Source organism: Trichechus manatus, unplaced genomic scaffold (assembly GCF_000243295.1).
Source record: "Trichechus manatus latirostris isolate Lorelei unplaced genomic scaffold, TriManLat1.0 scaffold00001, whole genome shotgun sequence".
NCBI lineage: Eukaryota > Metazoa > Chordata > Mammalia > Sirenia > Trichechidae > Trichechus > Trichechus manatus.
In genome coordinates this window covers 26,612,337-26,628,496 of record NW_004443937.1, presented here as the reverse complement: position 1 = coordinate 26,628,496, position 16,160 = coordinate 26,612,337, and the positions used below count along the sequence as shown (strand labels likewise).

Here is a 16,160-nt window from a genome sequence, read left to right as displayed (position 1 = left end):
GATTGGAGGAAGACTCATTAACAACCTGCAGTGTGCAAATGACCCAACTTTGCTTGCTGAAAGCGAAGAGGACTTGAATGAAGCACTTAACTGATGAAAATCAAAGGCTATAGTATGGATTACACATTAACATAAAACAAAAATCCTCACAACTGGACCAGTGAGCAACATCATGATAAATGGAGAAAAGATAGAAGTTGCCAAGGATTTTATTTTACTTGGATCCACAATCAGTGCCTGCGGAAGCAGCAGTCAAGAAATTAAACAACGTATGGCACTAGGCAAATCTTCTGCAAAGATGTTAAGAAGCAAAGATGTCATTTTGAGTACTAAGATGCGACTGACCCAAGCTGTAGTAATTTTGGTCGCCTTATATGCTTGTGAAAGCTGGACAATGAAAAAGGAAGACTGAAGAAGAATTGATGCCTTTGAATTATGGTGTTGATGAAGAGTATTGACTGTACCATGGACTGCCAGAAGAACAAACAAATCTGTCTTGGAAAATAACAGCCAGAATGCTCCTTAGAAGCAAGGATGATGAGACTTCATCTCACATACTTGGGACATGTTATCAGGAGGGACCAGTTCCTGGAGAAGGGCATCATGCTTGGTAGAGTAGAGGGTCAGTGAAAAAGAAGAAGACCCTTAACGAGATAGATTGACACAGTGGCTACAACAGTTGGGCTCAAATATAGCAAGGATTGTGAGGATGGCGCAGGACAAGGCAGTGTTTTGTTCTCATATATATAAGGTCACTATGAGTTGGAACTGACTTGACAGCACCTAACAACAACAACTTTGGTCTTACAGCAGAGGGTGCAGAGAGAGTAGGGACTGTGTGCTAATGTGTATTATCTTGTGAGCAGTTGATGGTGAAAGATTCTTCTCTGAATTTAGTAATTTCTCTTTTAGCTTTTTTCTCCAAGGCACTTTTGAGCCTAGTCCACTTCTTGCCAAAAATAGTGGAACTTTATATTAGTCTGAGATACTATCATTTGTATGAAGACCATTTTTTTTACTCATTCCCTATTCTCTACTTTTGTATCCCTTTCAGACAGAAAACAAAGGCGAAAATGAAATGAATGACGGTGATAAAGCACAAGATGGAGAAAATGAAAAAAATAGTGAGAAGGAACATGATAGTGAAGTTAGTGAGGATATTAAATCAGGTAATTTGAGGAAACTCAAGTAAATCTATGAGAAATACTGCAGAAGTATGGGCAGTTTAATTGTATAGAAATGTTTTCTGATTTATTTTCGGTTTGTTTGTTAATGTAACAATAAATATGTGTTTGAGTTTAGTTTTGCAAATAGGTTCCAGTGCTGATGCTAGTTGTCTAGGTTTTCTTCCTCTTCGTTTTCAATAGTATGTGGATGAGCGCGTTATTCACCATGACTGATGTCACTACACAGACCTGCTATGTTATTTTTAGTGTCTGTTCCTGACACGTCGCATTGTTACCTTTCTCAGGAGGCTTGCAGATGTACTGTATTCTCAGCTTGGGATTTCTTCCGGACCTGAGGGTTTCCCAGAACATTTCATTGACTGATAAATAAACACGTGGGTCTTATGGCTTAGTTCCCCTGAGATTTCGTTTATATCCAAGGGGATTACACAGAGTTTAGAGAAAGGGAAGACAGAGCGTACCATTTAGAAAATCCATCCTAAGCAGAAGCAGATTTAAACTCTTGGGAATGGTTCAGAAAAATCTTACAAAGAAGAAAAAGGCACTGAGATCTCTCTGTAACATCAGTCCTCGTTTGTCACGTGACGGAGGTGAGAGGTAAAGATGGGTTATTGTGACTGGACACACTAGTAATAAAGGTTTCTGATTTTTTTCAGAAGAAAAGGAAGCTGAAGAGAACAAAGAACTCACTGACACATGTAAAGAAAGAGAAAGTAATATCGGGAAGAAGAAAGTAGAACATGAAATTTCTGAAGGAAACGTAGCCACAGCCGCAGCAGCTGCTCTTGCCTCAGCTGCAACCAAAGCCAAGGTTTGCCCCTGACAGCCCTTTTACAGTGCTCTCTTAAGCCATGAATGGTGATATTGTTTGTAGGTAATTGGGAACATTTGTATAAAGAGCCTTGTACCCAATAGGCGTTGACTCTTTGCTTGAATGGCAGTTCTAGGTTACGAAATTAGCAGGCAGGAAGAGAATTGTAGAAATAGTGGATCCTGTTGTAACGGATGACCTTCGTCAATGAGTTCATTGTGTCATTCAGCCTTGTGAATTCTAGAGAGATTAAAGGAAGATTTAGTCTCTTTAAGGGACTAATTGTGTTTTTGTTTTTAATCTGCATGCAGAGCTTGTCTTGGATTATTGTTCCAGTAATTTCTACCAGATTGAAGTATTTATGATTTTTAAGACAAAAATCTGTTTCCTTGTAAAAATACTTCACCCTGCTCTTAGAGACTGAAGGCAGAGAGAGGCAACCTAAAATAGCTCTCTTTCTTCTTGAATTTGCCAGCTTTTTTGTGGGTGGTTTTCTCTATTTATAACATAGTATTGGCTGTACAGCATATTTAAGAAGACAAGATAATGTTATTTTCTCCGCTTTGTGTTAAATTAGCCTTTTAAAGTATTTCAGACATGAATATGTGAACTTTTACAAAAACCTTGTCACCCCTTTTCCATTTTACCCTCAGAAGTGGTTTTCTTCTATCATAGGTCGCCACATTTCAAGAAGCAGTGGTTACTAGAACTGTCTTACTCCTTTTGTCTTGAGTTGGTGACATTTAGAACGTCTGTTCTTGATCAACTGATACAGATGCTCTTTTCTGGCCGTTAATTTCCCCAGACCATTATCTGCTGTGAACTGCTTCTCTACGCATGATTTATAAAAACTTATGCATGACCCACCGCAAACCATAAGGCCACTATTTTGAGTGTTTGTCCATCTAACTTAGGTGCAGAAGCTGCAGGGGTGACAGCTAGGGTAGGTGTTTACAGGCTGCCTTAGTAGGGTCAGTGCATATATAGTAACTCCCAAACAGATACCCCAACTGATTATTATTATTATTACAGTAGCTTGAGGTTTTGCATATTCATATTTGCTAGTCTCTTCCAAAGATACCTTCTCTGTATAGTTCGTTAGCTCAGTTTTAGGTTTTCTCTCTCCCCTACCAACCCTCACCTCTAGGTATTTTTGAGGTACTTTCTTGCTGAAGTCAATACTGATGTAGTCGTCAGTTTGACTCTTGCTTCACATCTGTCTGTTCCTTTTGAGCCCCTCTGTCTTCTGCCAGGTTGGATTGTTTGGGCATCTCCTACTGCCTGTGCTGCCTAGGTTCTTATTTCCTGATTCATGCTGTCGTCAGGGATCTTAGAGACCTTAAGATTGTCTTAGGCATCTTCTCTAATTTTATAAATGAGCTAGAGGCCACAACATCTTCACTCCTGTGTGCCCTTTCTCAGGACATTGCAACGCCATCTACCCTGTCTTCAAATCTGCACCCTCAGGTCCTCTTCATCTCTTACGCTTTCATTTTCCGTAGCTGTTCAGTTACTAAATCTTCATGACGCTTTAGTTCATCTCCTACTGTCCAGCCTCATTGCTGCTCCCTTAGGTCAGCCTCCATCATCTTCTGCCTGTCTCTCCATCCCATTCTCTATCCTGCAGCCAAAGTAATCTTTTTTAATTTTTTATTGAAGTACAAGCTACATTTAAATAAGTGAACGTATAAGTCTATATAGTATATAGCTCAGTTAATTTTTCAGAAATTAAGCTCACCTATGTAAACAGCACCCACATCAAGAAACGTTACCAGCTCCCTGGAGATGTCCTCATATTCCCTTCTAGTTTCTGTGCCTTCTCCCAGGAGAGTAACTAGCTTGTCTTCTAACACCATGGATTAGTTTTTTCTGTTTGTGACTTCATATATATGGAATTGTACAGTAGGAACAGGAATATTTAAAAATGTAAATATTGTGTCCCTTTCTTCAATAGCCTCCTTATCTCTCTCAGTCGAAAATTCCAAACTCTTTAGTTGGGAATTCAGGATTTTTTTTTGGCAATCAGGACACTTCTTAGTCCTCAAGCCTCATTTCTTGCCTTGCCTCCTGAAGTGCTCTTACACTTCCACCAAACAGAACCCACTCTATTCTCTACAGCTGGTTTTTTTTGGACACTCTCCCCATCATAGAGCCCTCACTCTTCCTTCCCATTATTTCCTCTCTTTATGCTACTGTGCTGTGCTTCATTGTATTTTGCCCAAGAGTAACTAAAATGCTAGAGCGTCTTAAAAAGTTTCACGAATGCTTCGTGATATTTTCCTCTGATTATATAGTTGTTAATATTTGCAACTTTGGGCACAAAAGTATGCATACTGTGCACCGCTGACCACCTTGCCCCAACACTTTGACTCCTTCACCGCAGAGAAACTGCTTTTATGGATCAATTGGCGTGTCCCTTAGATATGCCATACAAAGTTTAGAAGAGTGTCCACATGACATTTTCTTTCCAGGTCATTGAATTTTCACTCCCTCATTACCATTCACTCTTATTTCTAATAACTGAGAACTTAGATCTTCATTCCCGGAACACCCACGTTACCCTCTGATTTATGAAAGTGATCAAATGCTCGTGCTATATGACTTGACACACATGAACTGTTGAGTGTGACCATAAATGCCACTTTCAGCTGGATGTGATACATTTCACAGCGCACACAATCATTTTTGTACTACATAGTAATTAAGGGGTAAAGAATTCACTGAAATTACTGTAATTAGTATAACTCGTCTCGCCTGTCCAAGTTCTCACTCTTTTTGTTCTTCTGTGTCTATAAGAAGCTTTGTTATTAAGAGTTTTCCTTGATACATTTTAATTGTTTGTCACACTCTGATATGGAGTGGTAATTAGAGGTTCTAGATCTAGCTCCTAAACAGATGGGGTAGCATGCTTTCTGGCTTCTCCCCATCCCTGCCATTTGAAGAACTCTTCAGAAGCGTATCCATTGCACTTGTTAACAAGGAGTGCTATGTGAGTACGAGCAGAAGCACCATTGGCCGGGTGCTTGGTATCCCTTTTGTCTGGGCGTTTATGTTTAGGGGGAAGGAATGATCCAGAACTATCATTGGAATAAACCAGAAACTAGTTGCCTTAGGCTGGGTTCTTTAGAGAAGCAAAACCAGTAAAGCATATAAATATGTATATATATAGAGATTTATATCAAAGAAATGGCTCACGTGGTTGTAGAGGCTGGAACATCCCAAGTCCGTGGATCGGGCTTCTCCTGATGCACGTAGCCACAGGGGCTGGCGAACGCAAGATCAGCAGGTCAGAGAGCAGGGCTCTTGTTCACAGGCTGTGAAGATCAACAAATCCCAAAGACTGGCAGGCAGGACTGCAGGTAGGCTGCTAGCTCAAGTCCCAAGAACCAGAGATCAGATGAATACGTACCAGCTGCAGGATCCAAAACTAGCAAAAGCCTCAAGCCTTGCCAGAATATCCACTTATATTCAATGCAAACCACACGAAACTCCCTTTCAGCTGTTTGGCTTCTCACAGCAGATCCCATCATGGAGGTCATCTATAATATCAATTCTCATCATGGAAGTGATCACACCGTCATACAACTATCAAATCACAGAGGATCATGGCCCAGCCAAGTGGACGCACAACCTTAACCATTACACTGGAATGTGTTCTCTTTTTTTCAGCGGGAGTAGGGTTCAGTTCTTTCAAGAGAATGGAGATTACCTTTTAAGACCACAGACATTTCCTTCAGATTTACCACCCCATACCCATATACCCAAAAACGGCTAAAGTAGATTTATATTCATGGTGATTAGGTTTTAGTTCTGGGGCAAGAGAAAGATTCTTACCCCTCAGAAATACTTAGTATTACTTGCTCACTTAACGCCTGCAATTCCTTCTTGAGATGGGGAAATTTTCGTCCTACATTTTAGGCACAAACTTTAATAGGTAAGGGTTGATCGAAATTGTTTTATACTAGGCATATTGGTCATTGATAATATATCCTTTTACTTGATGATAACTGTGGAGAGAATGCAGAAGGAAAATTTGGCCTATTTGATTATTTTGCCTACAGTTCTGTTTGCTGTCATCCTTATATGACTAAACAGAAACTACTTCTTTTCCACCAATTAGAATGCATGCTTTATTAGTAAAGTTTACCTCAACCCTGTTGCAACCAAGTTATTACATTTTTACTAATTTTTTTCTGAGTTGTTTCTTCCACATTCCATATAACTTCTGAGGCAGACTCCAGACCTCATCATTCTCCTTGGGTTTTATAAAACCAATACACGAAGGGTTGGGGCTCTCCATGTAGCCCTTTGTTGGAAGGCCATAGTCATCATTGCTGCCAGACCCTTCAATAAGCCACAGCCTGAGCATCAGCAGTGTTGCTGTTTCAGTTATCCAATGCTATGTAACAAACTACCCCCAAAATTTAGTGGCCTAAAGCCACAATCATTATATCACATGATTTTATGGGTTGAGGAACTTGGAAAATTTTCCATGTGGCACACACTGGCATCACCCAGTATTCTCACAGCTGGGCTGTTAATGAAGGACCTAAGACAACTTCACTCACATGCCTGCTGCCTAGGCTGGGATGGAAACTAGCTGGGGGTTGGCTGGCAGCACTCTCTCCTCACAGCCTCTCCAAGAGATTAGCTTGGCCTTCTTTTTAATAGGGTGGTCTCATATTCGTTGGATTCTTTTCATGGCAGCTTAGGACTTAAAGAGAAAAGTGTCCAAGCAGTAGCAAGAACGGGAAGCTGCCAGTTTCTTACGGCCTGGACCTGGTGCTGCATAACTTCAGCCGTACCTACTGGTCAGAGTAGTCACAGGTTCTATTCCAATTCAAGGTGAGGGGACATAGACCATACCTCTAGGTGGAAGGAAGACTTACCCCACCATGCTCTACCCTCCGGCCACGAATTATTTGCATTTCCCCCACATGCAAAATAAACATCCCTTCCCAGGGTCCCCACAGTCCCATCCCATTATGTCATCAGGCTCAGGCTGGAGGTCCAGGATCTTATCTTCTAAGTCAGGTTCAGGTAGAGATGAAGGTCCTTAGGAGTGGTTACTCCAGTGTTGCTACTTTTATGTTGACCTTCTCAATTTGAAGAATTTGTGGACTAACATAACAGTGGTGAGACACGGGACAACTGTACTCCCGTTTAAGAAGGGAGAAAACAGGTACGGAGGACTGACTCACTGGTTCACAGCAATTCTGAACTCTAGTTAGACAGACATTGCCAGTTCCATGGTCAGGGCCCAGTCCTACTCCCTGAGAATTAATTCCCCATGGCTATTAACTTGACCCTCTGGACTTTTGATTCTGCCTTCTAAGTCTTTTTGCTTTTCCATCAAAAAGAAAGTAGTCCACTTTTGCAGCTGAGTAGTTTTCTTAGCCTTCAGATTACCAACAGTATCACTTCATTCCTAGGTGTAAGTTGTTAAGAGTTCTTTATATGCACTGGATACATATCTCTTCAGGTATATGATTTGCAAATGTATTCTCACAATCTGTTGGTTGTCTTTTTACTTTCTTGATGGTATCCGTTGAAGCAAAAACGTTTGTAATTTTGTTGAAGTCCAACTTATCAGTCTTCTCTTTTATTAGTTGTACTTTTGATGTCATGTCTAAGAAATCATTTTTTAACCCAGGATTATTTAGATTTATCCCCGTTTCTTTCCATTAAAATTTTAGTGTTAGCTCTTACATTGAGGTCTGTATTCCACTGAGTTTAGTTTTGTGTATGATGTGGGGTAAAATCAAAAACCAAACTCAAGAGCTCGGCTGCTAACCAAAGGGTCTGCTGTTTGAATCCACCAGAAGCTTCTTGGAAACCCTATGGAACAGTTCTACTCTGTCCTATAGGGTCGCTGTGAGTCGGAATCAGCTCAGCGCCAACTGGTTTGGTTTGGTTTTTGGTTTATTGCCCAGTTATTCCAGCAGCATTTGTTGAAAACCCTCTGTCTTGGTTATCTAGTGCTGCTATAACAGAAATACCACAAGTGGATGGCTTTAACAAAGAGAAATTTATTCTCTCACGGTCTAGGAGACTAGAAGTCCAAATTCAGGGTGCCAACTCAAGGGGAAGACTCTCTCTCTCTGTTGGTTCTACGGGAAGGTCCTTTTAATCAATCTTCTCCTGTCTAGGTGCTTTTCAGTGCAGGGACGCTGGTTCCAAAGGATGCGCACTCCTGGCTCTTCTTGCTTGGTGGTAATGAGGTCCCTCCCATCTTTCTGCTCACTTCTCTCTTTTATTTCTCAAAAACAGATTGATTCAAGGTACAACTCAGTCTTGTAGATTGAGTGAGTCCTGCCTGATTAACATCATGGAGGCAGGATTTACAACACATAGGAGAATCACATCAGATGACAAAATGGTGGACAGTCACACAATACTGGGAATCATGGCCTAGCCAAGTTGACACACATTTTCGGGGGACACAAGTCGATCCATAACACCCCCCTTTTAAAACTTGATTATGGAAACATTGCACTGTATGCAAAAGTAATGAGTCTCCACATTGTCGTCTTCTAGCTTTGGTTATCTTGTCTATTTCATTCGTCTCTTATTTGTCTTTAGGTTGGAGGGGCTTTTGCTGGTGTATTGTAAAACAAATCTCAGACATTGTTTCATCCATCAAATACTTTAGAACTTATTTCTAACAGGTAGTAATTGTTAATGATTCTTCTTTTCTTACAATGATCAGAGTTGCCACCATACCATCATTTCTTACTTGGACTATTGCAGTAGGTTTTTCTTCTCCATCACTCTTTCTCTCCTGCTTCTCCACTTTCTTCTCCTATTCTTTTTCTTATCTGTCATTCCTTTTTCTCCGTGTTTCTCTTCTACGAGTTTCTCTGGACTTTAGACTTCATGACATCTCTTTTTAGGTCTGTCGCTTTCACTTGTGTCTCATTCCTGCCACCTTTTATACATGGTCTTTGGGGACCTGTGACCTCTTCCAGAAAGTTCTCTTTGCATCCTATATTATTATTTTTATCAAACTAAAAATTTCCTATTTAGCATTTGAATACTAAGAAGATATTTTAAAAAAATGCTACTGGTGCCTCTCTATCCTTCTCCACTCCTCTGTCTCCCCAGATCCAGCCTTTTTTTAAACCGTTTTAACTCTTGTAGTACAGTACCTTGGCTATTTTCAATAAGTCATTCTACTACTTCTTGATTTTTCAGTTTCAGACAATGTTGCTCACATAATTTGAAGAGTGAGGATTAGTATTTCATAAGCACTATTCTCACCTTCCTTTCCCAAGCATCCAGTATGGTTATATCTTTATTTTTACTTAATTTAATAATCAATATTTATATCATTTTGCTTATGTAGAACCTGATAGTATATTGTGATTATGTTTCCTTTCTTTGCATTGATTTTTATTAATTTTAGCATTCATGTAGCTCAGTGCAGTTTAGAGAGGAAAACATTATCATTAACAGCTGTAGATTCATTCATAAAACCTTCACATCATCATCTTTTGCTTACATTTCTGAATTTTCCTACTCATGGGTCTCCACAGCTGTGATACTACAGTTTTCTTTTTCAGTTATAAAAGGTGAAATATAAGGCTCTCATTAAATGTTATGACTACCAATTTAACTCCCAAAAGCCTATATTAAACTCCTACTGCATGTCATCTCCTACTAGATTCTGTAGGAAACGCAGAAATCAATAAGATAACCATTCTTGCTGTTTCTCAAAACCTTTGTCTTAGAAGCAGGATAGGCACATAAATGCAGCAGGTATAATAAAAGTGAATGCAAAGTGGTATTGGGAGTGTTTGGGGGAAGTCCTTAGATGGTATAGAGAAGTTTGGATTTGCCTTTTGCAGGGCTTTGGCCAGATGGAATCTTTGTCCTCTCTGGGTGATGTGGCATCTTCTTCGCTGTGCTAGTTCTGTGCTGATAAGAAACATGAGTAGGACTCATCATTATTTCTGCGGCAAAGGAGTGACATGTTCTTGCAGAGTTACTTCCTGTCTTGTGCTTTGTTTTTCCTGCTCTGGACACTACCGTTAAACAAGAGAAGGAATCTTGTTCTACCCCCTCATTCCCACACACAGTTCCACTAACCAGAAGGAAGGCCGAGGCTTTGCATCTTAGTGTTGGGTGCTGAGGGAAACCGCTGCCTGCCTGAAGCTGGAAAATACATAGGGAGAGAAGGATACTATTGGGGGACCCTGACGCTTCAAAATACATAGAGGAGGGAAAGATACGGGGCGGGGGGCAGTAAAGGGAGAAGGGGGATGCCCATCAGGGCCCTGCTTCAACTTTCCCTCTTTGATAGGCTCTCTGAAGGAAGTAGTTTACCATGGGAAGAGGTTTTTATTTAAAAGTCGTTTAAAAGTGTTTTATCTTTATATGGTCTAGAAATTCAGTGGTGATCGTCATTTTAAACTGAAATAAATATATGGCAGAAACATACAAAGGGAGCTTCTAGGCCACCATTCTTAATTACATAATCCCCGCTCTGAATATGAGCTTCAGCATTTTGTTACTGTTTTTTAAGCAGATGTTTACCTAAATAATTTGAATGATTTTGCCCTTAGCACCTGGCTGCTGTGGAAGAGAGAAAGATCAAGTCCCTGGTAGCCCTCCTGGTTGAGACACAAATGAAGAAACTAGAGATCAAACTTCGACATTTTGAAGAGCTGGAAACAATCATGGACAGAGAAAAAGAGGCTGTAAGTAAGGGAAAGTTCATCGTGGCTTTTTGGCAATAGAACCCTGACTGTCTTTCCTAAAATACACAGTAGATAAAAATAAGTAATAGCCTATCCTGTTGTTCTCTTTAGCTGTTTTCTGTCCGTATTTACTTTGCCCTTTCTAAAGGAGTATCAGCTAGTAATGATAAAAGGACTGTTCGCTTTCTGAAACTAATTATTTAAACCTCAGCTTCTTCTACCTTTTGGCTTTCCACATACATAGTGGCATCAAATTCTCCCCTCTACAAAAGTTACACCTAAGACTTATTTCATTGCCTCCTTGTTACCAATAAAGTACAATCCATATGTTGATCTAGTATCTGGTTCAGGGATAGTCTTGATTTCCTTTCTTGTGCAATATAAATGCCAGACAGTAGTTGTAAATCTCATCTTGAGTTAGAAGCCTCATTTTGTATGATCACTCTTAACCCCTCTTCAGGTCCAATCCTTGGGTTCTCTCACCCTTCTTTTCCCACTCCTGTATGTTGAAGGGTGAGTGGAACTAGGTTTATCCTGAGCTCCTCAGCAACATTCTTGGGGGCAGAAACTTTTGACATAACAATGTAGACCAAACAGGACTGAGAGAATTATGAAAAAGGCCAAAAATAAGGAAGAGAGCAGCATAAAGGAAGAAAAACTTGAAAGTGGGAGAACACTGGGTTATCTCAAGAGAATTTTAGGAGAAATAGGAAAAAAAAACTCTTTGGGAATTTTTTTTTTTTTTAAATGAGTTGATTGGCAAAGGAACCAGTGATTTCTTAAACAGGCTATATTTGGATATTTATTCAGGGATTTTCCGCTTCTGATTATTTTGAGTTTTTTAATCTGAATGAGAGATACTAGTTCTTTTTTCTAAATGGTAACACCTTAAGATTAAGTCATTCCAGAAAAGTGATCATTTTAAGGATCTATTTGCATTTGTTAATCTCTTACTTAGTGATCAGTCCAAGCAAGTCCTCTGACAAATTCCCCGTGATGAGTAGCCTGGAACTATCATCATAGTCCCTTTTCATTTTGTCCCAGGATCAGCTCAGCTGCTTGCACAGGCATTCCAGCCTCATGAGGGAGGGAAAGGCTGCTCTGTGCCTCAGTAATTCTCCTGCTCACCCTCTACCTACCCATTTCATTCCCTGATGAGAAGTCTTCTCACTCGCCATACCTCTTATGCACTCCACTCCCCATGTTCAGTCAGTGAGCTCCTGTACCTGTAGCATCTCTCATCCTAGTGGCTCTCCTGCCCCAGGAGCTGCTGGCCACCCCAGTCCCAGCTCCATCATCCATGGCACCAGCCACATCAGGCCGTGTGCAAGCTTCCCTCGTGGCCTTGTTCTTTTTGCCCATTGTGCATCCTGCTCATCAACCAGGAAGGAAGGCCTCTTTTCCCCACTCTGAGATCTGCTCAGCTGAGTGGTTCTGGCTCAAGGTCTTTCAGGAGGTTCCTACCTTTTCAAGGCTCAGCTGGGGCTGGAAGATCTGCTTCCAGGCTCACTCACATGGCTGTTGACTGGAGGCTTCAGTTCCTTGTCACCTGGGCCTCTCCATAGGATTGCTCATGAAATGGCTTCCCTCATAGTGAGTGATTTCAAAAGAGCAAGAACACGAAAGAGCACCCAAGATGGAAACTCCTTTATTACCTAAACTTATGAGTCACATATCGTCACTTCTGCCTTATTCTATTGATCACACAGACCAAACCTGGTTTAGTGGGAGGAGGCATAAGTTCTAGAAAACAAGATTGTTGGAGGCCAGCTTGGAGGTTGACTATCACAACAACCAAAGAGTCCTTTAAAATGTCACCCGCTCACTTCGTGCATGCCTGAGACGTGACCTTTTTTTCATCCATCCCAGAACTAGCATCCTATCCTTCTCTGTGGGCAAGCAAAGCCGAAACTGTTTTGCTACCAGTGATTTCCTGACAGGGCTGTTAGGAGGATTAAAAGAGAAAAATATAGCCTGTGCCCAGCACAGTGTCTGACATAGTAAATGTTTATATACGTCTTTTTATCTACACCGGTAATTAGTAAATGTATTTTAAATTCTTAATACATATAAGCCAATATTTATTAACTATTATTGGCTTTGTGAACATTTATTGTGCTAAAGCACTTTATATGGGTTTTCTCGTTTAATTTCCCAAAAACCGTATGAGGGAGCCATAAGCGAGAAAATACTGATTGCTTTGCTTCTCCTTGGACACGAATCCAGCAGTGATGCTGGATGGTAACGTGCAAGCATTCCATCGTTAGCCCTTCTTACAGATGAGATGACTGGAGCTTGGAGAAGGTAAGTTACATACCTCAGATCACGCAGTTCATAAGTCCCAGAGCCAGGTCTCTATATGTTTATCTAGCATTTTATAATTCATAAAGAAGTAGGCCATTCTTTATTTCTTTTTAACCCAGAAACTCTGAGTGTTCTATCACTATCCATCTGTTGTGAATCAAGAAAGCTGAGACTCTGGGAAGTGAGCAGGTCACCTTGGACCATAGCCTCCTAACTTGCTGCCTAGCGCTTTTCTGCCCACCACAGTGCCTCAGTTCACTTTAGTGAACAGTCTTGCTCATCTTTACCCAGTACACAGTAGCTTTTGAATAACTTTTTTTGAGTTAAACATTTGGTGTTGCTTATATAGCAGTGGAGCCCTCGTGGCGCAGTGGTTCAGAGCTCAGCTGCTAACCAAGAGGTTGACGGTTCGAACCCATCAGCCACTCCATGGGAGAAAGGTGTGGCAGTCTGCTTCTGTAAAGATCACAGCTTTGGAAGCCCTTTGAGGCAGTTCTGCTCTGTCCTATAGGGTCGCTGTGAGTTGGACTCAACTCGACGACAGCATGCTTGGTTTTGGGTTTGGTATATAACGGTAGATTTCAGAAATATTTTTAGTTTTTCAGAATATTATTATTCTTATTTTCTCTAATGACTTCAAACCAGATGTTTTCTTGAGTCTTATTTAGTAGTCAAGAATAAAGACATAACATTCTAAAATCTCTTACAGAGTTATGAATTGGGCTTTAATTAAAGTTGAGTAGCTATTGTTCCAGCCCTCTCTATTAATTGTAAAGTGCAATTTAAGAAAGTTACAGAGTCTGTCAGGGAGACGGCATGATAAAAAGTATTCACTCCAGTTCAGGTGAGGATGGTGAGCTGGCACTTAGTCCACAACTTAGTGGGTCTGCCAGACCGAGCAGCCTTCAGTGCCAGGCAGGAGGGCAGGCTTCAGACATAGACTGTGCTGGGGACTAGAACCAACTGGGGAAAAGTGGAGTGCAGGGGCTCTGCCTAAAGCATTCCCATTCAGATATTCTTTAAAACACTTTGAGAAGAGATCTGTGAACTAATCCAGTTTATAGCCCCTGAAGTCTCTACAGTTCATTTGACTAAGTATAGAAATTGTATATCGTCAGAAAAGAGAGACATTGTAGAAAATTCAAAACCGAGAAACCGGTGCCCTGACCTTAAGAAGGTTCCAGGATGGATGACACAAAGAGAACAAATATTATGAGGTCACTTATAATTTTCAAATATTATAAGGAAGCAACTTTGAAGTTCAGAGGAGGAGGCCATGACTGGCTGCGATGATCAAGGAAAGCTTCCTAGAGGAGAGGGGATTGATCTGATTTATAAGAGTGGCCCAAATCCAGACATGAAGTGAAATGCATGAGAGCTGAGGAGCCTGCAGTCAGTCTCTCTCCTTCTCTCTCTCTCATACCTGCATTCAACTCTTGCCTTCCTCTCCCTCTCCACTGCTCCACAGTAAGTATTTTTCTTTTCCCACAGCTATAAGAAGGAATGGATATGTCTACTTTTTGGCGTTTGTTTTTTTTTAAAGGAATTTCTGGTCACTGACAGCAAACACTTAAAAAGGAAGATGTGATCATTTTCTTCAGTTTTGAGGCCAAGTAGTCATAGTCAGAGGCTCAAGTCTTAGCTAATGTTTCAGTCCTTGGCAGTTTACATGGATTTCTGTGTCTCCCACTGTCTTTTAGTCTTTCCCACCCCTCTTCCCTTCTTTGTGCAGATAGAAGTTGGGAGAAAAGCTTTGTGTGAACTTCAGCTGCACTTGCAGCTGTGTCTGCGTTTGGTGTCTTGGTGTAGAAAAGTGCTCTGTTGTGTTCAGGTTCCGCTCAGATACGGCTGCTTTGTACACACACAGTGTAGCAGTGAAGGGGGAGAGGAAGGCAGGATTTGAATGCATTGGGGAATGTGACTTCAGAGCAGGACTACGGCCTTGTATGAACTGGGTTCCCCACAGCCAGATTGGAGCCTTGAAAGAAAGTTAACATATTCATTAACACCCTATTTACATCAGTAATTTACACTGTGCCTTCTAGCCAATGGGACTATATCCGTGGTCCTAGGAAATGGAGAAGGGAGAAAAGAAAACAAGGTGTCTGTCGCACATAACTTGGGAGTTTTCAATGTTTTATTTTTTTCATTATAAAAATAATTATATGTGTGATATAAATCAGATAATAAGTAAATTAATAAATTCATAAGTCTTTCCCCATCGGTTTCATTCCTGAGGGTCACTGTTAATAGTTTGGTGTCTTCCAGAATGTTTCCAAGGTGTGTATAAACATGTTTAAACATTTTTTTTATATTACTTATACATTGTTGTTGCAACTTGTTTTTTTTAAGTTGACAGATGAAGCTCAGGCATAAATAGAACAGTTGAGGTTAGTTCATGCTGTAGACAAGGAAAATTGAGCAACTGTTTCTTCGCAGCTGGTTCTCCAAGGTTAATGCCTTGATACAAAGGTCAGCCCCAAAAGAAAGGCTAGTTCAGTTTAAAACAAAACCAACAAAAAAATGACACTAAGCTAGGTAATGCAGAGCCCAGAATTTCCCTTCAGAGACAGAAGATTTCTCTCTGGTAACAGATCAGCTTCTTTATAAAGAAAATGTTGACCTAAATTTTGTCGTTTCTTACATAACTACAGGACTTCAGCCAAGCTGTCTGACCAATAGTGGCTCAGCAAGCACATAGGTAGGAGGTCCTTTTCTGGCAGCCTCTTAGGTCTACCAGCCTCAACAAATTATCATGAAGTCTTAAATTTTCTAAAAGAACGATTAAACCAAAAAAACTCATTGCCATTGACTTGATTCCGATTCAAAGAGACCCTCTGGACAAAGTAAAACTGCCCCCATGGAGTTTCCAAAGCTGTTATCTTTATGGAAGCAGACTGCCACATCTTTCTCCCGAGGAGCGGGCTGGTGAGTTCAAGCCACTGACCTTTCATTTAGCAGCCACATGCTTAACCACTGAACCACCAAGGCTGCTTAAAAGAATGATTAGAAGGAAGCAAAACTGAGGGCCTATAATCAGAATCTTTAGATATCTTTTTTTTTAATTGTACTTCAGGTGAAGGCTTACAGAACATATAGTTTCTCATGAAACAGTAGTACACATATTGTTTTATGACATTGGTTAACAACCCCCACAAC

At 40.6% G+C, this 16,160-nt stretch overlaps 1 protein-coding gene across 6 annotated transcripts in view; it reads left to right on the top strand.

The window, feature by feature from the left end:
* The window catches only part of SMARCC1 (SWI/SNF related, matrix associated, actin dependent regulator of chromatin subfamily c member 1), a 168,542-nt gene that overhangs the window by 124,533 nt on the left and 27,849 nt on the right, over positions 1–16,160 (top strand). For 4 of the 6 annotated variants that reach the window (XM_023726484.1, XM_004368479.1, XM_023726466.1 and 1 more), the window contains 3 exons: positions 1,055–1,169; positions 1,844–1,998; positions 10,563–10,697. In XM_023726484.1, the coding sequence (XP_023582252.1) occupies positions 1,055–1,169; positions 1,844–1,998; positions 10,563–10,697 (405 nt within the window). The remainder of the gene's footprint in view (positions 1–1,054; positions 1,170–1,843; positions 1,999–10,562; positions 10,698–16,160) is intronic. The other 2 variants (XM_023726487.1, XM_023726473.1) reach the window with 1 other exon arrangement.